General features: G+C 63.7%; 1 protein-coding gene across 2 annotated transcripts in view; it reads right to left on the reverse strand.

Moving 5' to 3' along the window:
- INTS1 (integrator complex subunit 1) overlaps positions 1–26,525 on the reverse strand; it is a 34,070-nt gene that overhangs the window by 3,720 nt on the left and 3,825 nt on the right. For both annotated transcript variants that reach the window (XM_031013003.2, XM_063708336.1), the window contains 38 exons: positions 26,080–26,276; positions 25,794–25,931; positions 25,383–25,542; positions 25,166–25,271; positions 24,886–25,072; positions 24,599–24,744; positions 24,329–24,470; positions 23,051–23,227; positions 22,009–22,117; positions 21,286–21,406; positions 20,706–20,783; positions 19,644–19,801; positions 18,897–18,993; positions 15,630–15,721; positions 15,383–15,443; positions 13,711–13,908; positions 13,271–13,400; positions 12,873–13,052; positions 12,577–12,726; positions 11,243–11,422; positions 11,051–11,155; positions 9,923–10,090; positions 9,662–9,773; positions 8,472–8,633; positions 7,411–7,557; positions 6,908–7,006; positions 6,289–6,413; positions 5,403–5,657; positions 4,690–4,849; positions 4,330–4,470; positions 3,722–3,905; positions 3,519–3,642; positions 2,780–2,904; positions 2,556–2,643; positions 2,236–2,462; positions 1,954–2,077; positions 712–845; positions 162–354 (listed from right to left, as the gene is read on the reverse strand). In XM_031013003.2, coding sequence (XP_030868863.1) covers positions 162–354; positions 712–845; positions 1,954–2,077; positions 2,236–2,462; positions 2,556–2,643; positions 2,780–2,904; positions 3,519–3,642; positions 3,722–3,905; positions 4,330–4,470; positions 4,690–4,849; positions 5,403–5,657; positions 6,289–6,413; positions 6,908–7,006; positions 7,411–7,557; positions 8,472–8,633; positions 9,662–9,773; positions 9,923–10,090; positions 11,051–11,155; positions 11,243–11,422; positions 12,577–12,726; positions 12,873–13,052; positions 13,271–13,400; positions 13,711–13,908; positions 15,383–15,443; positions 15,630–15,721; positions 18,897–18,993; positions 19,644–19,801; positions 20,706–20,783; positions 21,286–21,406; positions 22,009–22,117; positions 23,051–23,227; positions 24,329–24,470; positions 24,599–24,744; positions 24,886–25,072; positions 25,166–25,271; positions 25,383–25,542; positions 25,794–25,931; positions 26,080–26,276 — 5,480 coding nt within the window. The remainder of the gene's footprint in view (positions 1–161; positions 355–711; positions 846–1,953; positions 2,078–2,235; positions 2,463–2,555; positions 2,644–2,779; positions 2,905–3,518; positions 3,643–3,721; positions 3,906–4,329; positions 4,471–4,689; positions 4,850–5,402; positions 5,658–6,288; positions 6,414–6,907; positions 7,007–7,410; positions 7,558–8,471; positions 8,634–9,661; positions 9,774–9,922; positions 10,091–11,050; positions 11,156–11,242; positions 11,423–12,576; positions 12,727–12,872; positions 13,053–13,270; positions 13,401–13,710; positions 13,909–15,382; positions 15,444–15,629; positions 15,722–18,896; positions 18,994–19,643; positions 19,802–20,705; positions 20,784–21,285; positions 21,407–22,008; positions 22,118–23,050; positions 23,228–24,328; positions 24,471–24,598; positions 24,745–24,885; positions 25,073–25,165; positions 25,272–25,382; positions 25,543–25,793; positions 25,932–26,079; positions 26,277–26,525) is intronic.

The following is a 26,525-nucleotide window of genomic DNA, read 5'->3' on the forward strand; positions in this document are numbered from 1 at the left end:
CAGGGGCTTCCCAGGGTGGGAGCTGGTCCCCAGGGCAGGTGGCCTGGCCTGGGCCCTGGCTGCAGAGGTCCTCCCAGTCCCTCCGCGGGTGGGTGAGGCAGGCCTGGGCCAGAGCAGAGGGAGTGGAAGGGAGCGCGAGGGCGGGCGGCGGGAGCACCCACCAGCAGCAGGCGGATGAAGGACAGAAGGCAGTCCCACAGCGCCCCCTGGTGCTCGCTGCGGAACACGTGCGGCTGCAGCAGCTCCAGCAGGCCCAGCACGTGCAGGAAGCAGCTCAGGTGGTTCTGCTGCCGGAACTCCTGGAAGTTGAGGTGGGTGCGGCCGTGCAGGAGCGCCGCGATCATGGGCAGGTGCCTGCGGGCGCGGTGAGGGCCCAGTCAGCCCCGGCCGGCGGGCTCACCTGGCGCACGTCCCCAGGAAGGCCCACTGCCTGCCCCGGGAGCCAGACCCCGTGCTGCCCCCCAACACCACCCCCCTGCCCTAGGAGGTGGGGATGAGATCGCCCCTCTCTGAGGCCCACCCAGCTCCTCCCACCTGAGGCCCAGCTCAGGCCTCTGACTTCCCCCGGTCAACCTCAGCCCATGGGAACATGCTTTTTTTTTTTTGTTTTTTGTTTGGAACGGAGTTTCGCTCTTGTTGCCCAGGCTGGAGGGCCGCAGACCGCCCTGGTTACACCAGCGTCTGGCGAGGGCAGGGCTTCTGGGACAGCACCTGAGCAGCAGCAGCGGGTGCGCCACCGCCAGCTTCCGGCAGGCCATGCTGGCATCCGCCCCTCGGTGCTCCAACGCCCGGGAGTCGCTCGTGTCCGCAAGGAGCGTGATGAAGCGGTGGATGAGTCCGTCCAGCTGCAGGGAGGGGCGCTCTGAGGCCGGGGCCGCTGGCTCCCCTCACTTGCCCACCCACACTCAGCCTGGCCGCCAGCTGTGGCCGCGATCCACCGCGTGGCACGCCATGAGCAGAGGAACTGGCTCCTTACGGCTTCCATGAGCACCTCGGGAGGGCAGGCAGGCCACAGCCAGCCTCTGGGAAAACCCCACACAAAATAAAAGCAAAGCTCAACACCAAATGATACAATGAGCGGGAAACAAGCCAAAACTACACATCGGCCAGGCAGGCGCGGTGGCTCACGCCTGCCATCCCAGCACTCTGTGAGGCCGCGGCAGAAGATCACCAGAGCCCAGGAGTTCAAGACTAGCCTGGGCAATGTGGCGAGACCCCTCTCTGTTTTCAAAAATACAAAGAGTAACTGGGTGTGGTGGCACGTGCCTGTGATCCCAGCTACTCGGGAGGCTGAGGTGGGAGGCTCACTTGAGCACAGGAGGTTGAGGCTGCCGTGAGCTATGTGGTGCCGCTGCACTCCAGCCTTGGCAACAGACACCCTGCCTCAAAAACCCTCCACAAAACTGCACATCAAGTGTGATTTCAACGAATAAAATGACATATAAGTGAAAAAAACCACAAGCAGAAATGATTAGAAAAAGTCAGCTGCCCTCTGTGGTACCAGCAGAAGACAGGCTGCAGGTTCCGGCCTGCGGTGGGGAAGCGGGTACGGGAGGCCCAGCTCTCCCCACCAGGGTCACTGGAGAGGAGCAGACGCAGCCGTCCGCCAAGACCCGGGCACGAGTCCCCAGCAGCTGTCACTGCCCCAAACTGAACGTGACCCCACGTCCACCAGCAGGTGAACAGATAAACCAACGGCCGATCCACACAATGGCAGGCCACCCAGTGCCCACACCACCACGACTCTCCAGACTGTGCGAGCAGGGCACCCGCAAGCTCCCTTGGTGTAAAACTCAACGCAGACAAACCCACAGGGCCACAGGGCGGCGCGGACCGGGAAGGGGCAAGAGGGGTAGCCGGCGATGGCCATGCACACTGTGGCCTCCGCCCTCCCTCCCTGCCCGGCCAGGGCACCTGGGACGGTGGCGGGGAGCGGCAGAGTTGCGCCCTCACCTTGCAGACGCTGCTGCTGGCAGCCCCTTCACTGTGCAGTAGGACCTCAGGCACGGGCACCCGCAGCTCCGGCCGCTGTAGGTAGAGCTGCAGGAGAAGGTCTCGGCAGCGCCTGCCCAGCACACTGGAAGAGGTGGAGCAGGGCTCACCAGGCGGACGGGGCCCCAGTGACAGGGGCGGGTGGACGGGACCAGGCGTGATGGGAACCCACCCAGGGCTGGGCCTCGACCCCCTCCATGGCTCACTCCCAGGCAGCATCTGGGGCCAGGGGGGCCTGAGCACCTGTCTCCCCACTGCTGGATGCAGCCTGACAGGTGCTCCGTCACCTTCCTGACACTCTCATCGTCCCCACGGCAGCAGCTGAGCAGCAGGGGCAGCCGGGCCTGGATGAGGCTGCAGGCGGCTGTGTCCCCGTCCTGGGTCCGCGTCTCTGCCTCGGCCAGGATCAGCTCCACCAGGCTGATGAGCTCCGGGCCCTGGACCCGCAGCACCAGCTCCTCCCGCCGCTTCTGTAACGGGTGCCTGCATCAGCCCCGGAGCACCACCGCCTCTCCCGGATGGGCCACCCCCTCTCCCGGACAGGCCACCCTCCCAAGACCTGCCTGCGGGGTGCGCTGGTCCCGCCCCTGCCAGATGCGAGGAACGTGGATGCAGGCCCAGAGGAAGTCCAGAGAGGCAGAGGGGTCGAACCTGTGGGGAGGCAAAGGTTCCAGAGCACGAGGTGTCTCGTCTCAGCATGGGAGATACCAGTCAGAACCGGCGCTGGGAGATTTCTGGTGAAGGCCAGTATGCGCGCAGCCCAGGTTGGGGACAGGGAGGCGCCCACCTCTGCTCCCGGCTCTTGCCCAGCAGGACTCGGATGCACTGGTGCAGCGTGGGCCAGCTGGACTGATGCGTGAAGAGGGTCAGGAGGTAGGGACGGAACGAGGGCACCTGGGCCTGACCTTTGCCCTGGGGAGGGAAGAAGCAGCCCGGATGGCCTCACCTGGGCCAATGGCAGGCTCTGCTGAGGTCAGCTGACAGCTTCCCCAATGAGCCACTCAGACAGCCAAGGCTTGGGGTGACACCGGCCCCGTCATGTGGTGCTGGAGGGCCGCTCCTGGTGGCTGCGCTGCATCTCCCCGCCTCTTCCCACGGGAGCCATGCCACAGAGCGGAGGTGCCCGGGGCTCCATGCAGCCTCTCTGGTGAGGCCATCCCTCCCTGGAGGATGTGGGGAGCCCAGCACCTGCCCTCCCTTCTCCTGGCCACAGCCCCATTCCCTTTGGGAAGATGGAGGCCCCTACATGACCTACAGGGTTTGGCAGGGCCGACCCCACCCCATCCACCCACCCCATCCCCACATCTGGCTGGTCACAGTGCTGGTCCACAACCCTGGCCTGGGTTCTGCTAGGGCCATTGGGGGACCTACCCTTCCTCTGGGTTGCTACAGGGACACATGGCCTGAGAGCAGGGCGGGTGCTGGGGCCCCTGCAAGGCTCGCCCAGGCCAAGGCTGTTGCACTTCAGGTCAGGAAGAGCCTGTACCCTGGGGTGGGTCCCCGTGCTGAAGCTGGGTGCCACCCACCTTCCTCCAGGAGAATAGCAGCCTGTGCTGCAGGTCGGGGCAGCTGCTGACCACCTCGGGGTCCAGCATTTCCAGCCAGTCCACTAGGAGGCCTGACGAGGGCCCCAGCCGCACGGCCTCCAGGCTGCAGGGAGAAGGTGGCTCAGGGAAGGGCTGGTGCCACCCGCCTGCCCACCCTGGCCGTGTGCAGCACCCCAGCTCACCTGCCGCCATCTGCACCCGGCTTCCCCCCAGCCAGGGGCTCCTCCTCCTGCAGCAGCAGGGAGCTCACCACCACAACGGGCTTACAGGCTGGAAACGGGGAGGCAGCATCCGCAGTGGCAGAGAAGAGTGCAGTCAGCAGCTCCTCCAGGTGGGGGGACCTCACCTCGATCAGCCCCCGGAGGACTGCACAAGGGACAAAGAGACATGTGGGTCACTCCCAGGTCGAGTGGGGGCCGCTGAGTAGGTGTGGGCTAGCCAGGGTGGGGTGTGGGGTGAGCATGTGTGGGACACAAGAGCAGAGCCCAGCTGGGGCCAGAGAGTGCGGCCGGGGCCAGAGAGGAGAGTGCGGCCGGGGCTAGAGAGTGCAGCCGGGGCTGGGGCTCACTTTGCTGGGTGCAGCAGTGATCGCGGGCCCCCCAAAGAGGAAGCTCCAGCTCATTCTCAAGAGGCCCCGCCCTGAGCCATCTGGGAGGGGACCTCTGTGGGCACTTTCCAGGGACAGTGCTGAGCAGACACTGTCCGTCCCCCACTGGGCAGCAAGAAGGAGCCTCAGATTTGGGTCTTCCCAGGGCCCCCGTGGCCCAAGAGGACGGTGTCAGGAAGGTACCTTTGCTGATCAGGTCCGGCTCCATGCTGCACTGCTCCCCAGACCTTAGGGTGGCGATGACGGCACGGACGGTGGAGCTGACCACCTCCAGGTCCTGACGGAAGGCCAGGGCCTCGGCCAAGCGCAGGAGCCCCCCTCGCACTGTGGGAGGTCTGCGTGAGTGCCCTGTGGCTCCAGCCCTCACCCCATCAGTGTACCCCATCCAGGGAGGCCCCAGAGTAGAAGGGCTCCCCTGGGCCCACGCGGGTAACCACCCCCCAAGCCACTGCCCAGGCCTCAGGGTGCCAGGCAGCTTGGCCACTCTGAGTGAGCCCCCGTCCAGTGCCCCCCAGCCGTCTGCCAGCCCAGCGCGGTCCTCACCATCGCTGAGCCTGCGCCCGGCTGAGGCCTGGCTGGCAAGCATCCTGAGCTGTGCCTGCAGGGGCCCGCCCTCCACGCCAGGACTGTCTAGCCACTGCAGCATCTGCAGGAGCACCTTCAGGAAGAGCGAGGAGAAGCCGGTGTCCTGCGGCACACAGCGCTGCGGGGACAAAGTGGCACATGGCTACCCTGGCAGAGGACACACGGGGATCCGGCACCCGAGGCCCAGAGCAGGGCCCGTGAGGCTGCTGAGACCTGCCGCAACCGGCACTTGGAGCCTGGGCCAACCTCATCCCGCCTCCTGTCTGAAGCGGTGCCTCCCCTGCACGGGCCCAGACGACCTCACAGAGACCCTTTCAAAACCCCCCAGCTGGTGAGGGCTCCCACGCGGTTGAAAGGAAAAAATAAACACAGACACACAAGTAAAACACAGTCCTAGGTACCAGCAGATGGGGAAAGCAAGGCAGGAGCGCCGAGCCTGGGTGGTGCGAACAGGCGGACGCTGCACCGCCCCCACCTCCCGTCCCAGGGGAATGTTCACTGGAAAAAGGGGACCCTGCCGCCGCTCTCTGGGGCACTGTCCTTTCTCACTTAGAAACTGAGACCCAAGACCCACAGAGGAGCAGTCACGGGACACCCGGGCCGTCCTGCGGGAGGCAGAGCCCTCACTGCCCTCCTCCCTCCTCCCACCTGAGAGGCCCACGCCCAGGTACCTGGTACTGGCAGAGCTGGCGCAGCAGCGGGCAGGCCAGGAAGTGGCTGCGGTGCATGGACATCACCAGGGCGCCGCCATGTGGGGAGCTGAGCAGGGTGGCGAGGGCCTGCAGGACACGCACCGTGATGCCCGGCACCTCGGGGCTGCCCTGGACGACGCGGGCCAGCTCCTGGCCCAGGGCCTGCTGCAGGGCGAGGGCCACGGGGCGGGGACTGGAGCTCTGCCACCGAGGGTCCGGGCTGAGCGGGAAAATCTGGAACGGGGAGGCCAGTGTCAGGAGGAAGCAGAGGAGGAGGAGGAGGAGCGCAGCGGAGAGGCTAAGCGCCCGGTGCAGCTCCGTGCCAGAACCGCGTCCCATCATGTCCCTGTTCATTCGTAGCCCCCACCTTGTGGCCTGAGGGGCCCAGGGCCCTTGAGACCTGTGATGGGAAGCGGTGAGGGACCCCAACACCCAGAAGCTGCCCCAGAGAACAAAGGTGTCCAGAGCCTGCCCAGGGACCACCAGGCTCTCCATCAGGAGGTGGTGAGGCCTGCAGGATCCCCGGCTCCAACAGCCAGACCTCAGGCGAGACCTGCAACCTCAGCTTCTGTACACATCAAACCGGGTGCCCCGCGCAGAGGGGTGTGCAAGAATGGCAGGGAGGATGCAGGGCGACCCCCTTCCCCAATGCTGGCCTAGCCTCCATCTGAGAGCATGGGGGTGTTACGTGAAAGCAGCGTGCCAGGGTCAGGTGGTCACGTGTGTAAAGGCCGCTGTGCGTGTGCAGCGTGCCTGGGTCAGGCGGTCATGCGTGTAAAGGCCGCTGTGCATGTGAGGTGGCAGGGGAGGCTGCACACAGGAAGAGGGGCTGCAGGTGGAGATCCACATGCAGCAGCATCGCTACCTGGAGGAACATGCCAGCCAGGTCGTCCTCAGGGCCCAGCACCCGGAGCTGGGTCCCCACCCGAATCCGGCCCTGGCCTATGGGCTGCTCTGGGCTGCTCTTTGGTTTGGGTGCCTCTGTGCTGTCTGCAGAGACAGGAGAACTGTCAGTGGCTGGACACTTTCTGACCTGCTTCCAGCGGTGGGAACTGTACAAGCCATGGCGAGTCCTGCCCAGGGACTGTCACCCAGGAGGAAGAGCTCAGACCTGAGCTCTGTGCTCCCCAAGGACCCCAGGTCTCGCTCAGGTCCACAGGGATCTCAAGACTCTGAACAGGAACCTGCATGCTGGCCAGAGGCAAATGCTGCCCAAAGACAGGCTGAGAGTTTCTGTGGGGGCCCCTCTCAGGTGGCATCAGCAAGTGTGCACTGCCCTGTGTGGCTGTGCAGGCCCCATCCCCTCCCCAGGCTGGGTCTCTGTGCTGGCCCCACCCCTCCCCAGGCTGGGTCTCTGTGTTGGCCCCACCCCTCCCCAGGCTGGATCTGTGGGCTGGCCCCACCCCTCCCCAGGCTGGGTCTCTGTGCTGGCCCCACCCCTCCCCAGGCTGGGTCTGTGGGCTGGCCCCACCCCTCCCCAGTACCTCGGCGGGGCGGCAGAGAGGCTGTGAGCAAGGAGTGGAAAGTCTGGCCTCCAGAGGCGCCTCGCTCATGCTGGACCTCCACCAGGTGGGCCATGTAATCTGCAAACCGTAGCAGGGTCACACCTGGGCGCGGCCAGGGGCCAGGGACCAGGTCCTTTCCTCTCCACAGAAACCAGAGTTGGAGATGCCCCCACGGTCACCAGCACTTCCCAACGACTTCAGAAGCTGGGTGAGCTCAGTCAGCACTGAGGCCCCAACAGCTCCCTCCAAGCTCAAAACACGGCCCTAGGGGGTGCCTGGCCCCAGGGTTGGGGCAGGCCCAGGCCTCGGCTCCCTCCTGTGCCAGCCTCACCAACCCACAGCTCTAAGCCTGCCCTCGAGTGCCACCCACACCCCCCCGACCTCGGATCACCCACCCGCTCGCACCCAGGCCCCAAAAGCCTGGCCGGGCTGGGTCTCGGTCAGCGTGTGTGAACCCACTCCGCAGGTCCCTGGCATCTTACTCTTGTCCATGATGTTCTGCTCCAGAGTCTGGGGGTCGTGGGCCACTGCCTGGTCCAGGAACTGGAGGAGTTTGCTCATGCTGGACACAGGGATGCCAAACGACTGCACAAACAGCAGCAGCTGCTGCGGCTCCAGGTCCTGCAGGGCTGAGGGTGCACGCGCTCCGTAACGCCACCCAAAACCCGGGCAATGCGCACTCGGGACCCCACCCGAGACCTGGGGCTGTCTGTGTGCAGTGACCCCACCCACCTGAGACCCTGGGCCACGTGGGCTCGGTGACCCCACCGAAGACCTGGGGCAGCGCACACTCGGCAGCCCCACCCGAGACCTGGGGCCGCACAAGGGGACAGCATGTCGGGACCACCTTGCACCCTGGATGGCAGTTGTGTGGGCCCCATCCCCGGGGGTGGGTGGGGGCTCCAGAGAGCCTATGGTGGCACGGCGCAGTACACTTCCCAAGCTGCACGCAGGCTGCTGTGACTATCTCCTCTCAGTGCTCAGGGCAGCGCTCTTGCCCCAAAGCCATCGGTGGCTTCCGGGGGCACACAACAGCCTAGACCCCTTGGCAGTCATGGGTTTCCAGAGCCAGCCCCACTCACTCACCAAGCTGCCCCCCATGTCTCCTCACTGTGAGCAGGCACCAGCCCTACTGACCTACGTGGGCCCAGGCCCCTTGCTCAGTCCTTGCTGGGGTCCCCGGCTGCAGCTCCAACCCCCAAATCCTTCAGGGACCCACCCAGAGGCCCCACCACTTCCCCTCCTCCTCTCCAACCCCAGACCACTTTCTCTTTTTTCCATCCAGGACCTGTTTCTCACTCTAGACCCCTGAGCCTGACAGTAAGACCCTCTGGGACGGGGCCAGCACAGGCTGCCCTAGGTCTCCTCCCAGGGTCCAGCACAGCCTGCTGTGGCCAGGACATATGGTCTGCAGGATCCCGAGGCTACCCAGCCAGTCTTCTCCTCTGCCACAGCCGGAGGCTGCCCAGGCCCACAAGGAGCAGGCAAGGGGCCCGGGACCCCAGAGTCAGCAGCCCCCGCCCGAGCCCAGCCTGGGCCATACCGGCGTCCACCAGGCGGAGCACCTCAGAACGGATCATGCGCAGCTTCAGCCAGTCAGGAAGCAGCAGCGCCTCCTCCGACGTGTCCACCAGGAAGGCGGTGGGCAGTGGCTTCTCCTCCGGAAACCAGATGTCCAGCAGCGCCTGGAACTCGCTGTCGTCGGCTTCAGGAAGGACAATGTGTGAGCAGCCTTCAGACCCACCGGAGGCCAGCCCCAAGCACCGCTGTTGCCAAGGCTAGAGGCACCTCCTCTCCCGAGGGGGAAACTGAGACGTGGGAGGAGCATGGGGCTCCTGTGCTAGGTGAGCACTTGCTATGTGCGGATGCTTTGCGTAGGTGCATGCATTTGATCCTCACAGATGCTGCAGGAAGGCAAGCAGCATCACTGCCATTTTGTCGTGGCCAAGGGGACATGTGCGTGTCCCCATCCAGCCCCTGCCCTCGGGGCTTTGCTTGGCTGGACCAGGTCCCGTCCAGCTCTCTGGCTTCACAAAGCCACTGGGAAACCCCACAGGCCCACACAGGGCCAGCTTCCCCGGCTGCCCTTCCCAGGGGCGACGCCTGTGACTGCATCTGCCTCCCAACAGGGGTCACCACCCACCCACGTCCACCCAAACCCCAGCATGAGGGTTCCGCCCCCTTCCCCCACTGACAGACACAACGGGGTGAACGTGGGAGCAGTTCCTGGTGTCGGCCAGGAGTAAAGGGGAAAGCTGCGGCCGCAGAGGGCACGGCTGGGTAGGTGCCGGGTTCCAGACACTGCGCTGGCCAGAGCGTCCTCAGGGTCACTCGCCTGGGCCCTGGGGAGAGGACCCACTTGCCTGGCAGCCTCATGTTGCACCTCCATACGGTGAAATCCCGAGTTTGCCGCCTCCCAGGCACCACAGGCCTACACGGTTAGGCTGGGGCAGTGAGGACTCTGACCCCAGGCTGTACCAGGCCCTCCAGCTCAGGGCTCTACAGGCTGGGAGGTCCCACCACGTGGGGATCTCCCACACGTCCCCCAAGTGCTCAGAGACACACGGGACGGACTGCAGCCTCCTCTTTAAGAGAGAAGCCAGGACACAGGGTGGAAGGGCTGGGGGGCTTCCCGCCCAGAATCAAGGCAAGGACGCAGAAGCCGCTGGGTATGGTCAGGGCCGTGGCCCGCCTGGCACGAAGCTGCCCCTCCCGGGGCCTGTGATGGCTCACCTCGCGGCGGGCCCAGCGTCAGCAGGATCACCATGGCATGGACCACGAGGATGTGCATGGTGGCTGTCTCCCCGCTGCTCCAGCGTAGGAAGACCTGGTCCTGAGACTCCGACTGTGGGAAAGGAGGTGGAGTCGGGCCGTAAGGTTCAGGGACCCTGAGCCAGCACCGAGGGTACCCAGCCGGCACCGAGCGTGCCGTGCGGCCTCACCCAGCCGTAGACCTCCTCGCCCTCACCCGGCCGTAGACCTCCTCGCCCTCACCCAGCTGTAGACCTCCTCGCCCTCCTTGCTCTGCCGCATGCGCCTCACGTAGCGTGAGAAGATGGACAGCAGAGCGCTCAGCACGGCGTCCGATGCGGCACTCGGGGAGAGCTTCGAGAAGAGGTGGGACATGATGGTGGAGCGCTCCACGACCAGCCGGGCCACGTCCTGGTGTGTGGACAGGGGGGCGTCAGAGGCTCCGAGACAGCTCTGCTCTCCGGCCAGCTGGGGCGACCTCGTCGCAGGCACGCTCTCACTGGGATGTTAAGCAGGGCCCGCGGCACCGCAGACCCTCACTCAGCCGCAGGCCGCCAGGGGAGACGACCAGAGCTGGGTCGGACTCTCCAGGGAGGAGGGAGGACACGACTCTCACAACCAGGGACAACGACCAGGCCCTGAAAGCGGACGCTGCTGCCCTCTGCCCGGCAGCCACCATCTGTTCACCTATCGCTCATTCCCTGAGGACTTGGGCCACCAACTTTCACTAGGTCACAGCGCAGGTTGTGGACAAAAGAACAGTGGTGCAAAGTCAGAAGCAGCCCAGCAGAGAAGGACAGCACCCAGGAGAGAAGATGGGAGTCAGCGCCACTCATGTGAGCTAGAGATGCTGAGGACAGCGGGCAGGTGCCCAGCGACCTGGGCCCACAGCCCAAACCCTCCTGGCGTCCGGGAGAGGGCTGACGGCTCAGATTCCACCCTGCTGTGAACAAGGCACCCTCACCCCCATGGCTTCGCACCGAGGGTCTGGGGAGAAAGGCTCCAGGGAGTGAGTGGTGACTAAGGAAGGGACACAGGTGCCCACGGGGTCTTAGAGGCCCCAGCACAGCAGCCGTGACAGCCCTCCCACCCTCAATGCCTCCCTGCGGCCCAAGAAGCCGCCAGCCCAGGGCACTGCACCACTGGCCCCTTACCCTCCCCAGGGCAGGGTCTCTGTGCTGACCCCGTCCCCTCCCCAGGGCCACACTGCTGGCTGGGCCCGTCCCCTCCCCAGGGCCACACTGCTGGCTGGCCCCGTCCCCTCCCCAGGGCCACACTGCTGGCTGGCCCCGTCCCCTCCCCAGGGCCACACTGCTGGCTGGCCCCGTCCCCTCCCCAGGGCCACACTGCTGGCTGACCCTGCTGCCTCACCAGGGCCAGGTCGCTGTGCTGGGCCTGCTCCTCCACAGGCGTGTGCTGGGACAAGTAGATCAGGTAGGCGCTGATGGTCTGGGGATCAGTTTCCATGTGGATTGCCTGGAGGGGAGGGTGGTCTGAGCAGCAACAGGGCAGGGCTGTGGCCCTCTCATCCTTCCCTGCCGCGGCCCCGGTCAGTGCCCTCACCTGCTGCAGGGCCAGGGCTGTGGTGCTCCTGACGCTGTCGAACAGAGGCAGGCGGGGCAGGTCCCGCAGCAGCCACTGATAGCCCTGCAGCACATCTGTGTCCCCCGCATCCTCCTCCATGGGGGGCTCCTTCTCCTCCCCGTCCCGCAGGCTGCCCTCCGAAAGCACCAGCGACAAACCCTGTGGCAGACACGCATGAGCTGGGCCGGCTTTCGGCAGCGCAGGCAGGGTCTCACCCTGGCCCCGGGAGCACACGCATGGCGCCCTCAGAGCCCCGAGGAGAATGTGGCGCTTGCTTCCCATGGAAGAGGCCGCAGGTAAAAGGGAAAAACGAGACTGAGCTCTTTCTGTTAAATGCTTCTGTTCAAGTTCCTGAAGCCACTCTGGACCCTCCCGTCACCAGCAAGAAAGGAACACCGGGCAGGCGGCAGGGTCCACCTTCGCGTTTCACTAGCGCGTCCTTCCTATGCAGGGAAGGAACTTAAAATACAGTCGGGGTGCACTGAACACTCATTTGATTTTTTCTTTTCCTTTTTAAGACAGGGTCTCGTTCTGTTGCCTAGGCTGGAGTGCAGTGGTGTGATCACAGCTCACTGCAGCCTCAAGTGATTCTCCCATCTCAGCCTCCCAAGTGGCTGGGACCACAGGTGCATGCTGCCACACCCAGCTCATTTTTCTCATCTTTTATTTTTTGTAGAGATGGGTATCATTATGTTGCCCAGGCTGGTCTCAAACTCCTGGGCTCAAGTGATCCTCCTGCCTCAGCTTCCCAAGTAGCTGGGAACACAGGCACACACTACCACACCCACCTAATTTTTTGTTTTTGTAGAGAGGGGATCTTCCTGTGTGGCCCAGGCTGGTCTCAAACTCCTGGACTCAAGTGATGCTCCCACCTCGGCCTCCCAAAGTGCTGGGATGACAAGAGCAAGCCACTGCGCCAGGCCTACTCATTTTACTTCTTTATTTTTCATTTATTTATTTATTTTTTTTGAGATGGAGTTTCACTCTTGTTGCCCAGGCTGGAGTACAATGGCACAATCTTGGCTCACCTCAACCTCCGCCTCCCAGGTACAAGCGAGTCTCCTGCCTCAGCCTCCAGAGTACCTGGGATTACAGGCCCCCTCCACCACACCCAGCTAATTTTTTCTATTTTTAATAGAGACGGGGTTTCACCATGTTGGCCAGGCTGGTCTCCAACTCCTGACCTCAGGTAATCTGCCTGCCTTGGCCTCCCAAAGTGCTGGGATTACAGGCGTGAGCCACCGTGCCCGGTCCCCAGCCTACTCATTTTAAACATGAACAGCGTGTGCAGAAAGACCCGCCCACCACCTCACCTTCATGGCCAGCACACGGGAGGCCACCTGGGAGGAGCCGAGGCGCCGCAGGAAGTAGTCCAGCACCTCACACGTGGTCTGCTCATCAGCCTTCGGGCCCAGTAGCAGGTCCTGCAGGCGGCCCAGCAGCTGCCGCTGCTTCTGCTGCCTCTGCAGGGAGGAAGGGGCTCTCAGGGGTGCAGGTGACAGGCCAGGCGGGTAGGACGTGGGGTGCGCGGCTGGTGGGCTCAGGCATGGGTTGCCCTGACAGGGGTGCGGGGTGAGAGGCTGGGGGCTGAGGGGTGGGCGGCCCTGACCTGTCGCTTCTTGGCCTTCTGCTCCTTGCTCTCGCCCTCGTCGTCCTCCTCCCCAGAAGCAGCATCGTCCACAGCATCGTGCAGCAGGAACTCGCACAGACACTGCACGGGCAGCACGTCCAGGGAGCCCTCGCTGGACTGTACCAGGTCCGCCAGCCAGGGCATGGACTGCGAGGAGGCCTGGGCAGGCGACAGTGGTGCCCGCTCAGCACCTTCCAGGCCCAACACCTGCCACCAGCCCCCCCAGTGACCACGGAGCTGGAAAGGGCGACACACAGCAGCCAGCTCATGGGCCCCGCATCCAGGTGTGTCCTGCCCTCTTCTGGCCACCAAGGCCTCCGGAAGGTTCCGGGCCTCCAGAGACCACCATCTCTACCTCCTGGAGCCTCGGCACTCACCTGCCGCTGGATGATGTGGAGGAGGAAGTCAGGGTTTCGGCTGCGGCACAAGAGGTGCCCGAGGCGGAGGGACTGGTTGAGGCTTTTCACCTGGTCCAGGATGTGAGGGGGAGGCCTCCGGGGGGGCCCCCTGAGGGTCACACGGGACACGGTGCGTCAGCACACCCTGAGCGGATCCCCCCCAGAACCCCTCCTCCTCCCATCCCTGCTTCGAGGGGCAGCCGACGGCCCAAGACAGGCAACCCGTCCTGACCTGGGATGTCCCCAAGGCCCGGCCCCACAGCAGTAAGCCAGGGACGTGGGGACGGGGCTCCACGGGCCTTTCAGGGTCTGCCGCAGTGTGGTCAGCTCCGCCTGCTCCTTCAGCCTCTGTCCCACCCACACCAACCACCCACAGGTCCCGACGGCAGGCGCGGGGCGGGGCTGTGCGGGCTGCGTACTGGGGGTCTAGGCTGGTGAGCTGCGACAGGAGGAGGCTGCTGCTCTCAGTGATGGTCTGCTTGGTGGACGCCGCCGCCAGGTGCCCCTCGAAGGCCAGGATTTCCTGCTTCTCCCGCTGGGCGGTCTGCAGCTCACGGTTCAGCATCTCCGTCCGGGTCTCCTCATCCGTCAGGGTGCACGGCGGGTAGGAGTAGTTGCTAGGGCCAGACGGGGGAGCGTGTCACCCTGCCCCCCATGAAGGGCTCACTCCCAGTGGACCACGCACAGGCTCAAGGAGGGTAAAACCCCTATGGCTGCTGCTGCCTCTGCTGCACAGCAGTCAGGAGCACAGGGCACGCGGTAGCATCCACGGGGCTGTCAGAGCTGAGACGAGAAGCCGCGGCGCTGCCCAGAGGCGCGGTCCAGCCACTGCCTCGTCCTCCGCAGGCAGCACGCCTGCCCTCACCAGAGCCAAGGCCAGCGGTGTCAGAACCTGGCCTCCTCCCAGGCCACCTCCCCTTCCACGCCACCTACGCTGGGAGCACAGCCTAGTTTGACGGCCATGCAGGCTCCGCCCGCCCCATCCAGGGACAGACCTGCAGGGCAGGGACTCTCTTGCCTACAGAGGCACACGTGGCTTCGGCGTGTTCCAAAACCCAGCTCCCCATGGCCGCTCTAATCTGAGCTCTGTCCCCAGGGCCCCAAAGTCAGTCTGCTCCTTCAGAGGTGGGGGGAAGCAGCTGTGCCTCCCACCTCAGGACACACATGCGCCCACTCCCCACAACGCACAGGCAGACACACACCCAGTCCCCCAATACCATGGGCAGACACATGCCCAGTCCTCACAGTGCAACAGCCCACACGTACCCGATCCCAACGCCACACACACACACCTGGTCCCCACAATACCAGGGCCACACACACTCCCCGTCCCTATGATGCCACAGCCTCAGGCGCCCCTTCACCTTGGCCACTGCCCTTGGTGTGGTGCCCTCACTGGTGAGATAGGATGCTGGCCCCAGAGCTCATCGGCCCTCGCCCTGTGTGGGCACCAATGCTGCCAGGCACAGCTGGTGGTGAGCCCTGGGCGTCTCCTAGGCAGGCTGTGCCGACTCTCGTCCCACCTGCACTGAACTGTCCTTGAGGCTCACCCACTGCTGATCCCACGCAGGGTCACATCTGGCCCACTGGCCAGTGTTAAAGCCCACCTGGCCCACTGGGCCTGGCTCCATCCTGTCTAACCCATCTCTTGCCGGATTCTGTTGCCATGTCCTCCAGCATCGCACCACCCCCAGCCTGCCCGGTCCCCACTCCTGTCGGCAGCATAAGCGCTGCCCAGGAGAGCTGGGGGTGCCTGCGGACCTCCCTGCTGGCCTCTGTGATGCCGCCTCAATCCACACCCCCTCTCCCGGCAAGGGAAAGAGAAGAGAACAAAGTGCACCAGGCTTAGATCCAGAAGCTCAGGTCCATGAGTCAATAGGAGATGCCGATGCAGCATGACCCAGGAGACAGCAGAGAACACAGCCCCAGCGGAACAAGACCAGGCCCTGCTCCCCACCCCGGGCCCGCCGAGGGGACGTGTGGACTCACTTCAGGCCCTGCTTCCCATCCCGGGCCCGCCGAGGGGACGTGCGGACTCACTTCAGGCCCTGCTCCCCATCCCGGGCCCGCCGAGGGGACGTGCACACTCACTTGGTCATCACCATCTCCATGAGCATCTTCAGGGTCGGGTACTCCTCCCACGCGGCCAGGCCTAGGGAACCGGAGGGTGTGGGGCTGGCCAGGCTCCCCTGGGCACCAGGCGTGTGACCCCCGCTTCTCCCAGCTCCTCCTCTCATCCCCAGCTGGGCTCATCCCAAGTCCCAACAGACAAACTGCCCCAAAGGAATAAGGACCAGCAGGGCCACGTGTGCGCATGGGGCGGCCAGCAGAGGCTCACCGATGTTCTCTGGGTTGAATGCGGCGACGACCAGCAGGAGGGGCCAGGCCTTCCAGTAGAGGGTAGAGATGGCGAGGTTCGGAGGCTGGTACCTGGAAGGCAGGGGCGCCCCGACTCAGGCCCAGTGCACCAAGCTCAGCGCCAAGGATCGGCCGGGCCAGGTGGCAAAGCTGGGGCAGGAACGGTGCTGGCTCCCAGCTCCTCCCGGGACTGCCCTCCAGTGACACCTGTCCAAGCATGTGCGTGAGCCTGGCTCTGGGCTCCCTGTCCAGGCCCGACTCCGGCTCTGTCCTTACCTTTCTAAGTCTCTGTTTCCCATCTACAAAACGGGAGCGGTGGTGGATACATAATAAACGTTCATTAAGTATCAATGATTTTTGTACTCTACATGAGATAACAGACACCACCCCAGGAGCCACCGAGATGGAATTATTGTAACGATACAATTAAATCAAAGCACGGGCCCCTCGGGTGAGGAAACGGATCCTGGCATGAGACAGATGTGAATCGAGGCACTGCCTGGAGCCACATGCGGAGGCTGCCGAGTGGGAAAGACCACACCAGAAAGCAGAGCGGGCAGCAGCTGCCGAAGGAGAGAGGCAGGAGAACCTCGACCACAGCATCAGAGAGCACACGAGGCTCAAGTGCAGTGCGGGATTCCGAAGTGCGTCCGACCAAAACTCCAAAACGCTACTGAAAGGGTGTCAGCTCTGCATAAAGGGACACCCCTGAAAGGGTGTCACCTCTACATAAAAGGACACCCCTGAAAGGGTGTCGGCTCCGGATAAACGGGAACCCCTGAAAGGGTATTGGCTCCAGATAAATGGGAACCCCTGAAAGGGTGTCGGCTCCGGATAAATGGACACCACTGAAAGGGTGCCAGCTCCGGATAAACGGGAACCCCTGAAAGGGTATCGCCTCTGGATAAACGGGAACCCCTGAAAGGGTGTCGGCTCTGGATAAAGGGAAACCCCCGAAAGGGTGTCAGCTCTGGATAAAGGGAAATCCTCCCACGTGCACGGATCGCAGGGCGTGGCCTCACTGACATGGTGGCACTCCCCAGACTGACCCATGGATTCCACACTGTCTCCCTCGGAATCCCAGTCATCTGTTTTGCAGAAACTGACAAGCTCACCCTGAAATTCACGTGGAAATGAAAGGACCTAAAACAGCCAAAACAATCCTGGGAAAGAACAAAGTTGGAAAACGCACTTCCCAATTGTAAAACTCAGCCCTTATAGAGGATGGACACATAGACGGACAGAACGGACGTGCAGACGGACAGAATGGAGCTGAGTTGAGAGGTCAACCCTCTCACCTACATGCAACAAGAGTCCAGAGGTCAACCCTCAAACTTAGGCGCAACAGACCACCGACAGGGCGCCAAGACGGCCCAAGGCGCAGAACGGCTCTCTCAACAACAGTGCTGTGACAACCAGAACCAACCAACGGAATGAAGCGGGGCCCCACCAAACACCACACACCAAGTGGATGACAGACTCCAGAGACTGATCACCAAACTATAACATTCCTGGGAGAAAACGGGAGGAGGGCTTCAGGAGCGTGGGGCAGCCCCACCGCCCTAGGTACAACGTCAAAGCACACACAACAGCAGCAGCAGCAGCACGAAGATGATCGGGCCTCCCCAAAGGTGAGCTCTGTGCTGCCCACGTAGGTCCACAGGACGGAAGTGAGGTCCAGGAACAACCCACATGGGTGCGACTTCCGACAGGAAGCCAAGAGAACCTCATCAGGGAAAGACAGGCTTTCAACAGTGGTGCCGGGACAGCTGGATGGCCCACAGAGGAATGAAGCCGGACCCCTGCCTCACACCATAAAAACTATGTCACAGTGGCTCAAACACCTGAAAGTAAGAGCTGGGACTATAAAACCCTTGACAGAAAACACAGAATTAAATCTCCACGACCCTGGACTAGGCGATAGTTTCTTAGACATGACACAAAAGCACAGAAACCGAAGAAAAATAGATAAAATTGGATTTGCTCAAAATTGAAAAGTTCTGGCCAGGTGCAGTGTTGCTCATCACACCTGTGACCTCAACACTTTAGGAGGTCAAGGCAGGAGGGCTGCTTGAGCCCAGAGGTTTGAAAACAGCCTGGGCAATAAAGTGAGGCCCCATCTCTGCAAACACTAAAATTAGCTGGGCATGGTGGCACGTGCCTATAGTCCCAGCTACACAGGAGGCCAAGGCGGGAGGACCGCTTGAGCCAGGGAGGTTGAGGCTGCAGTGAACCGTTGATTGTGCCACTGCACTCCAGCCTAGGTGACAGACAGAGCAAGACTCTGTTCCCCACAAAAAATGGAAAATGCAAACCGAAACAAACGTCTCACCCCAGCAGGATGTCTCTGCTGAGAAACACGGGCCATGAGTGCGGGTGAGGATGGAGACCGGGAACCCTCACGCAGCGCTGGCAGGGACACGAGTGGAAACTCAAGGTGGGGCAGCTGCTGGGGAGGGTCTGACAGAGCCTCAGTTAAACACGTGGCCCAGCAACCCCGCTCCTAGCCACCTGCTCAAGAGAACTGAAGACACGTCCACACAGATTTGTCCACACACGCTCACAGCAGCACTGTCCATCAGCAGGGGAGTGGAAGCAGCAGACATGATCTCTGTCCACACGGTGGGGTGCCCTCAGCCACGAGGAGGACTTTGATACTGCCTCATGCTCCAGCACAGGCGACCCCGGAAAGAGCATGCCCGGGGAAGGAGGCTGGTCACAAGATCATGCACTGTAGGATGCCATTTACAGAAAACACCCAAAAGGGCCACTCTACAGAGGTGACAGCAGGTGAGCCGCTGCGTGGGCTGTGCTGGGAGGAATGAGGAGTGACAGCTGGTGGGAATGGGGTTCTCTTGGGGGAACCAAAGAAGGTTCTACAATTAAATTATAATGAAGGTTGTACAACCTGTGAACATTCTGAAAACATGGAATTGCACACTTCAGATAACACGTACATGAATTATCTCTCGATAAAGCCGTGAAATATAGAGCATAAACTCATTGTTGTGTAAAAAATAACGCACACACGTTAAACACAGGAGAAAAAGGTATGACTGAACTGGAGACACGGGGGAAGACAACAGGGAAACAGCCCACTCGAACCCAGGTGACGGTTGGACTCGGGCCGAGCCAGTCAAGGCCCGTAGTGGCCTCACTGGTCTCTGGGAACAGGCCATGAGCAGGCCCGTGGGGAGCGGGGCGCGGGCTTACCCGGGCGGGAGTGGGGAGCGGGGCGCGGGCTTACCCCGGTGGGAGCTGGATGTTTTCAGGGTGATGGTAGGTGCACAGGTTCAGAACGGCGTCGATCAGCTGGGTCCTCCCCACCTTCAGCACCTCCACATCTAAGACCAAGAGCCACACATGGGTTCTGGGGCTGCTCAGAGACCATCAGGCACAGGCAGCAAGGGAACCGGCCCTGCTCGGGCCCCATCGGGGTGGGGTGGGGGATGCTGCAGGGTGGGGCGCAGGCCTGAGCAGGAGAGCTGGGGGAAGCTTGGCTTCTCACTGGGAAACGGGGCACTTTGCTCTCAGGGACACCTGGGCTGGGTCTAGAGAGCTGGCAGGGCTGCCAAGAGAGGGTAGGGAGGTGAGGACGGGGGCGTGGCCGGCAGGGTGGGGACCCGCAAGCCCTCGGGGCAGAGCCACGGATGAGGCGCGAGCTGGATTTACAGTCATTCTACCTGTCCCCTAAAGGAGGTGACAGACAGGAAATCCGGCCGTGGCCAAATCACACCAAGAATGTGCCAATTCCAAAAAATGTGCGAATTCCAAAAAACGGGGCAGTGACTGCACCATTGCCAAATACACGCAAGCTTCTGAATTCCCAACGGGCAGATGTGGAGAAGGCAGGTCCCCGAGCCTCCCGGGGACCCAGGACCCAGCTGAAGCGCAGCTTTGTGGAGCGCCCCAGAGGTGCGTGCCAGAGCCGGGGTTTCTGCAGGGACGAGGGGAGCAGACCCAGCACAGGCGCCATCCCCTACTGAAGCCATACCATCCGCCTGCACGGCAGCCGCCCGCTTCACCAGGTGGTCGGCAAGCTCCATGGCGTCCGCGGGCCCGAGCGGGAGCTCCCGGGACAGCCCGATGACCAGGATGCGCATCAGCGTGTCCTCCAGGATGGGCACCTCGGAGCACAGACGCAGGAAGAAGCTGCGGGGCGGGGGAGGCGTGACTCGGTGTGGGCTGCCCACACCTGCCAGACCTGAGGGGCCGAGGACAGGCCAGCCTCTCCCTCAGAGCCCACGGGCTGGCGGCAGAGGGCTGCTGCTGCCTCCCACGAGCCTATCCCCTCCAACCTGAGCTTCCCTTTGCAGGACAGGAGCCCTGGCTCTAAGTCTCGCCTGGGCAGGGGGAGAAGGGGAGGCTACCCCCACCCCAAGGCCTTTGGGGCTACACACACAGTCACTGGTTCCTACAACCACCACACGGAGGCTCTGCCACCCCACAGAGGCCTCTAGATGGTTCTTGCCCTCAAGGAGCTGGGGGCCAGGAGGCAGAGATAACCCCTACACCTCCAAAGCCTGACTGGAAGGCCGCAGTGAAGGTGAGCAGAGCGCCCAGGGCACGAGGTGGGGGGCAGGGTGAACCGGCAGGAGCCCCAGGCGGGGCTGGAGGGGAGTGTAGGCCAAGAACCCACGGGGTCACCCACGGGGCTTGAAGGGGGACAGAGCTGTGAGGCCAGCCGGCTGGGGAAGGACAGTGTGCGGCTGTCTGGACAGAAGCAGGGGCAGACGGTGCATCTGAGACTGCGTGAAGGGCGGCGTGCCCATGGACGCCCTGGAAGCAACTGTAGGCGGGAGTCTAGGGGAGGCTGCAGCTGGGGCTTGGAGTCATGTGGACGCAGGCGGCAGCTGAATCCCTACAGTGGCGCTGGGACGCCAGCATGGGAGTGGGAGAAGGGTGGAACCCAGGATTGTGGAGGAGGAGCAGGATGGTGCTGTGACCATGGGAACAGCCACCCAACTCCCACCGGCCCTTCCTGCCGCAGCCGGCCCGGCACCCCGCAGCCCCGCCCAGCCCGGCACACAGGAGCCCCAGGCGGCACCGCACTCACTTGCGGTCACTCTCGGGTGGCCAGTTGTCCCACTTGTAGTAGGTCTCCGGCTGCTCTGTGAACAGCACCTTGTGAAGGCTGGGCAGGCAGAGAAGAGCCCTCAGTCATGATGTGGGTGCTCAGGGACCAGCCCCGTTAGTTCCAGGGAAGGGACCCCGCTTCCATGGGCCCCAGCACTCAGAGGCCGGGCTGCCTGGTGCCCAAGCTCAGCACCTCCTCATAGCACCACCAAAGAACCCAGGGACCACTCACGGGGCTGCCAGGCTGGACAGCGGCCGAACGGGGCTGCCGGGCTGGACAGTGGCCAAGCGCCCTTTACAAAAATCGCTGCAGAGAAATGCAGCCCCAGCCTGGCAGCCCCACCCCAACCAAGGCAGAGGCTCCACAGGAGGCTCCAATGCACAGGGTGACCTGCCTGGAGCCTAACGGCTGCTGCTGTCCACAGAGACGGGACAGACTCCTGTGCGGGGGCCCGGCTTGTCCTGGCTCAGTGGGGTGTGGGGCAGGGGTTGTGCGGGGCCCTGGCTTGTCCCGGCTCAGTGGGGTGTGGGACAGGGGCTGTGCAGGGCCCCAGCCGCACCAGTGCACGTAGTCCTTGGGGGCGAGCTTGCTGATGGAGGGGACCACCGTGTGGAGCCACCAGACGGCATCCCGCTGGATGGCGGCAATCTGGTTCTGGAATGAGCGGAGCACTTCCAGGTCTGAAACAGACACGCAGCTTGGTGGCCCATCCGAGCCGTGGGCCATGAGGGGCTAAGGCACCCCTGGGGGTCCAACTCAATGCTGGCACTTGGGAGGGGGTAACTCGGGGCACCCCCAGCTTCTGGACGATTCCCAGCTGGAATAACACCCTGGGAGGCATGGAGTGACCCTGACGCGTGCGTGGGTGACTGGAATCCTCCTGTTGCGAGTGACTCGCTCCAATCAATGGCTTAGAGGGCTTCTGCGGCCCAGCCTTCCTGTGAACCCAGGATCAAACACCCGGACTGCCCCAAACACCATCTCCCCTCCCCACTCCCGCCCGCGGCTGGGGCCACCATGCCTGCAATGCCCCCATGCTGGGCCAGAACTGGAGCACACAAAGGACGCTCATGGGAACAGGGTCTGAGCCTGCAGCTAGGGTGACACCCGGATGGACAGGAACGGGGACGGCAGCTTCCAAGCTCCGTGTCCCCGAGTGGCCGTGCTGTGGGACTGCTCCTGCCGGGCGCTCAGGGGACAGTGCAGCCTCGGAGAGCCGCCAGCCACCAGCCTGGACCCAAGACCCCCACCAAGCAGGGCCAGGCCACCCCCACATCCTTACTCCTCTTTTCTCCTTTGTCCCAGGCGATGCCGGCCTCCTTCACCTGCGCTGTGATGCCCAGCATCATGGACACGGCCAAGACGTCGGTGATGTGCACCACGAAGCGCTCCTGCAGGTGCAGCATGGCGTCTGTATCCAGAAGGGAACCCGGGAGTCCCACTCCACACCCACGTGGGCGCGGCACGGGGTCCGTATCCAGAAGGGACACCCGGGAGCCCCACACCACACCCACGTGGGCGCGGCACGGGGTCCGTATCCAGAAGGGACACCCGGGAGCCCCACTCCACACCCACGTGGGCGCGGCACGGGGTCTGTATCCAGAAGGGACACCCGGGAGCCCCACTCCACACCCACGTGGGCGCGGCACGGGGTCTGTATCCAGAAGGGACACCCAGGAGCCCCACTCCACAAACACGTGGGCGCAGCACGCACACACTTGCACATGCGCACACATACACACACACAAGCAGGGATTCAGAGAGAGAGCCTAGGACCAGCTGGGAGAGGGGCCTGACAGGAGCGGCACCAGGGCCAGTGGCCCACAAGGTCTTAGTCTGGCCACAGGAGGGAGGTTCAGTCAACAGAGATCCACAAAGCCCCGTCCGCAAAACAGGCCACCCCGGCAGGCTGGCTGCGAGTTGGCTGCAGGGACCTGGCGTCTCTGTGATCCACCCTCACTGTGCCTTCCAACGCCAGCTCCCTCCGCAGCCCTCACACAGTCTCCAACCCAGCCAGGCAGCCCGCAGCCCCACCCTGCCTCCCTGCTCCCGTGCTCCCCTTGCTCCCGGCAGCAATCCATCCCATCCAGCCCAGGGGCTGCCAGTTCCCCTGTGCTTGGTCAGCCCCTCATAGGTCCTCACAGAGGACAGAGCCTATGCTACCCTCTGGGACGCGTCACCGCAAACAGCCTCACTCATCCCCGTACCCACGCTCAGCAAGAGCATCCGAAGGGGTGGAATGTGCATGGGACCCAGGACGAGGGGGATGGCGGCGCGTGGAACCCGCAGTGAAGGAAAGGCGCCCCAGCGGCGGGGGCTAGCACCTTGAACTCCATCTCCAGGTACTGCGGCTCCTTGCGCTCCTGCATGAGCCCCAGGCAGAAGGCCTGGAAGTTGATCTCGTGCTTGGTCTGCTTGATGATCTCCCGCAGCAGGGCCCGCGAGGCCCGCAGGTAGTCATCCTTGTTGGTCAGCAGGTCCTGGAACACCATGGCCAGGAACTGGGGCAGAGAGAGGCCGCGTGGGAGGCTGCCCGACAGTGCTGTCCCTGGCACAGGCCCCTTCCCGCAGCACCAACAGGTATGGCGCCCGAGGGCGCTGCAGTGGGTCTCAGACAGTGCGGGGCGCGGAGTGGCGGGCTCCTTGCTCTACTGGCTGCCAGCCCTTGGCGAGCAGGGACCACATCTGATTCCCCTCTCTGAGAACCGGCAGGTGGGGAGTCGCTCCTCATGAAATGAGGAGAAGGATTAATTAACGGACGCTGGGGGTGTGGGACACCAGGCGGCAGAGCCATAGAAGCGCATGTGCCATCTCAGCCCACCCGTGCGCCACGGGCTGAACGGAAACCAAAGGCCACCACCCAAGATCTGAAAGGATCTGAAAGGATGCACTCCTGTCTCAAAATGCCAGGCCGAGAAGACTGAACGCGGAGCTGAGAGCGGCTGTGCCTCCCTCGTGTTTCACACGCCACAGAGTCCACCGGGAGGCCTAACGCGCTGGTGGCGATGGGAGCATCTCCCCAGCCCGCTTCAAAGGAGACACGGAAATCCAAGGGTCCTACAGCCAGGGCTACAGGGACCCCTGCTTAACCGAGGGACCCAATGCACAGGAGGCGGGTCTGGGCCAGGCACAGGGGCTCATGCCCGTCATCCCAGCACTTTGGGAGGTTGAGGCAGGAGAATCGCTTGAGCCCAGGAGTTTGAGGCCAGCCTGGGCCACATAATAAGACCCGGTCTCTACAAAAAATTTTAAAAACAATCTTACTATCCAAAGGCAGGAATGAGCTTGAAAAATAAAAATAGAAGGCAGCAGGCCTGGGTCTTAGCTCAGAAACCTGGGTGGCTTTTAAGACTCAATGTGGCTCCCTCCTAAATGGACAGAGTGTCAGTTTCTGAGAAAGATGCTGGGCGCTGTGGCTGCACCCACTCTAGAAACGGCTCAACCTCATGCCCACGTGAGTTTCAAAAGCTCCTTCCCGAGACCGAGGAGCATTCTCCCACGAAGCACTGCCAATCCATCGGCTTCCCCAGACGCCACGTGCCCCTCCAGCCCAGAGCCCCATATTCCGGCGTGGAGGGCAAGGCCAGGGACCCTGGGCCTACCTTGGGCGCCAGCTCCGAGCTGTGCTGCAGTGCGGTATAGAGGACCTGCATGTTGTTCGGGTTCCGGGCGCTGGAGAGCTCATTGAAGATCACCAGCTTGATGGTGGTGCCCAGGTTGTCCTTGTGCGCGCTCAGCAGCTCCCTGGGTGTGGGAGCCAGGGGTACAGGCCCTGTCCCTGCTCCGCCTGCGCCCCCACTCCGCCTGTGCCCCCACTCCGCCCGCACCCCCGCTCCGCCCACACCCCCGCTCTGCCCTGGCTCGCCACGCACCTGATGCACAGCATGAAGTGGTTGAGGAGGACCTTGGGCTTGAGGCGGATCTTGATCAGGTGTGAGATGACGTCCATGTCTTCGGAACCGTGTGTGTTGCAGTTCATGCAGACGGACATCAGCAGGTCCTGGGCCGGCCGGGTCAGCTGCGGGGCCGAGGAGGGAGCAGTGGGCTCACGGCCACCCCGGCAGGAAGGCCACGCCGTGGGGCCACACAGAGCCTGCCCCCACCCCCTGCCCTGCCCGGGCGCCCCTGCCCCGCCCACCCCCCCGGGGTGCCCCCGCACCTTGGGGTTCTGCAGCCACATCTCCAGCTTCTGCACCGCCAGCAGCCGCACCTCCTTGTAGCCGCAGGTGGAGGTGAGGAGCCGCAGGAGGTTCCTGGAGACGTTGTCGATGGGCTGGCGCCGGTTCAGCTGGTCCCGCAGCATGTCCAGGACATACTCCTCCACGCTCTCTGCGAGCTCTTCGTACCTAGGCCAGAGGAGGGAGCAAGGAGGGAGGAAGGTGGCCCCGAGGCGCCCGCCCCCACCGCCCCCAACTGGGACCGGGCGGGCACGCAGCTACCTGGGCATGAGCTGGCCCTCCTGCTCGGGGCTCAGCTTCTCCTCCGCGATCAGCAACTCCGTCTGGCTGTCCTCCTCCTCCGTGAGGGAGGGGTGTGGGCTGCTCCCTGCAAACCAAGGAGAGGGCTCCATGCAGCGCCTCCCACCCGCCCGTCCTCCCACCCCTCCCCCGCCCTGGGGCTGGACACCCGCCCTCTGTGGCTGGCCATGTGTCTCACCCGCACCCAGGTCGCCCGCAACGCGGCCCGCCTCCCCCTGCAGCAGCACGCTCCTGGGGGGCATTCTGGTGTTGAAGGCCGTCTGGATGTTGTCCACAAACGTCTTACAGTGAGGGCTGTCCACCCAGATCCGCTCCCCGAGGGAGTCCTCAATGTACACCTGTGTGGCAGCCACACCCTCAGCCCCGAGCCCAGCCGGGCAGCAGCCAGGTTGGGGAACGCCCGCCTGCTGCCCGGGGACTGGGTGCCCAGGCGGCCCTCTCCAGCTTCTGGGTGCAGCAGGGACCGTGCCATCACCACCAGGGCTGTCAGACACAGCCCTCTGGAGAGAACACACTTCTGCTTTTCTCTCGCCCCTGCCCCACCCCGTGGTGCTCTGCCATCTTCACCGTCCCGGGAGAGGACGCTCACCTTGACAAAGATCTCGGGCCAGTTCTCATCCTCCTCGTAGGCGGCCATGAGGAGGTTACAGGCCAGCACGGACACCAGGCTGTTCCCCTTGGCCTTGAAGTTGATGGAGGCGTCCCGCCGCAGGAGGCTACACAGAGCCTGCCAGGGAGGGCGCATGTCACGTGAGAGCTTCGCTGGCCCCAGAGGCAAAGCTGGGGTGGGCCGGGAGGGACACTTAAGGGGGAGGTGAGGAGGGGAGCCGAGGGCCCCAGCGCTGCTCGCCTCCCGCCAGGGGCCCGGCTCGAACCTCAATGACGCCCTCGGTGGCGAAGATGTTGGGCTTGATCTTGGCCAGGTACATGAGGCTCAGGTAGAGGGTGCTGTCGGGCTTGGCGCGGGTGACCTTCAGCTGCTTCACGGCCCCGCACAGCACGCCCTCGATCCTGTCGTCGTTGCCCTCCAGCTCGGCCGCCTCGATCTCGTCCAGCAGCACCGTGGGCAGCACTGGCCGGGGCAGGCGGTACGGTCAGAACGGGGCCAGGGCAGGGTCGCCCCAAAGCCTCGGGACACCGGGAAGACCACAAGGAACCCAGAGCTCTCAGGGTCGGCCCTGCCAGGGACCAGCGATCCACCCTCAGGAAAGTTCCCACAGGGGACAAGCACCCCACCAGATGGTCCCCTTAACACAACAGGCTGCCCCACAGGCCTCAGCACTAGCCCACCAGCCACTCCAGTCCTGGTTCCGCTGTGTCC

The sequence above is a fragment of the Gorilla gorilla genome, chromosome 6 (assembly GCF_029281585.2).
Source record: "Gorilla gorilla gorilla isolate KB3781 chromosome 6, NHGRI_mGorGor1-v2.1_pri, whole genome shotgun sequence".
Classification (NCBI taxonomy): Eukaryota; Metazoa; Chordata; class Mammalia; order Primates; family Hominidae; genus Gorilla; species Gorilla gorilla.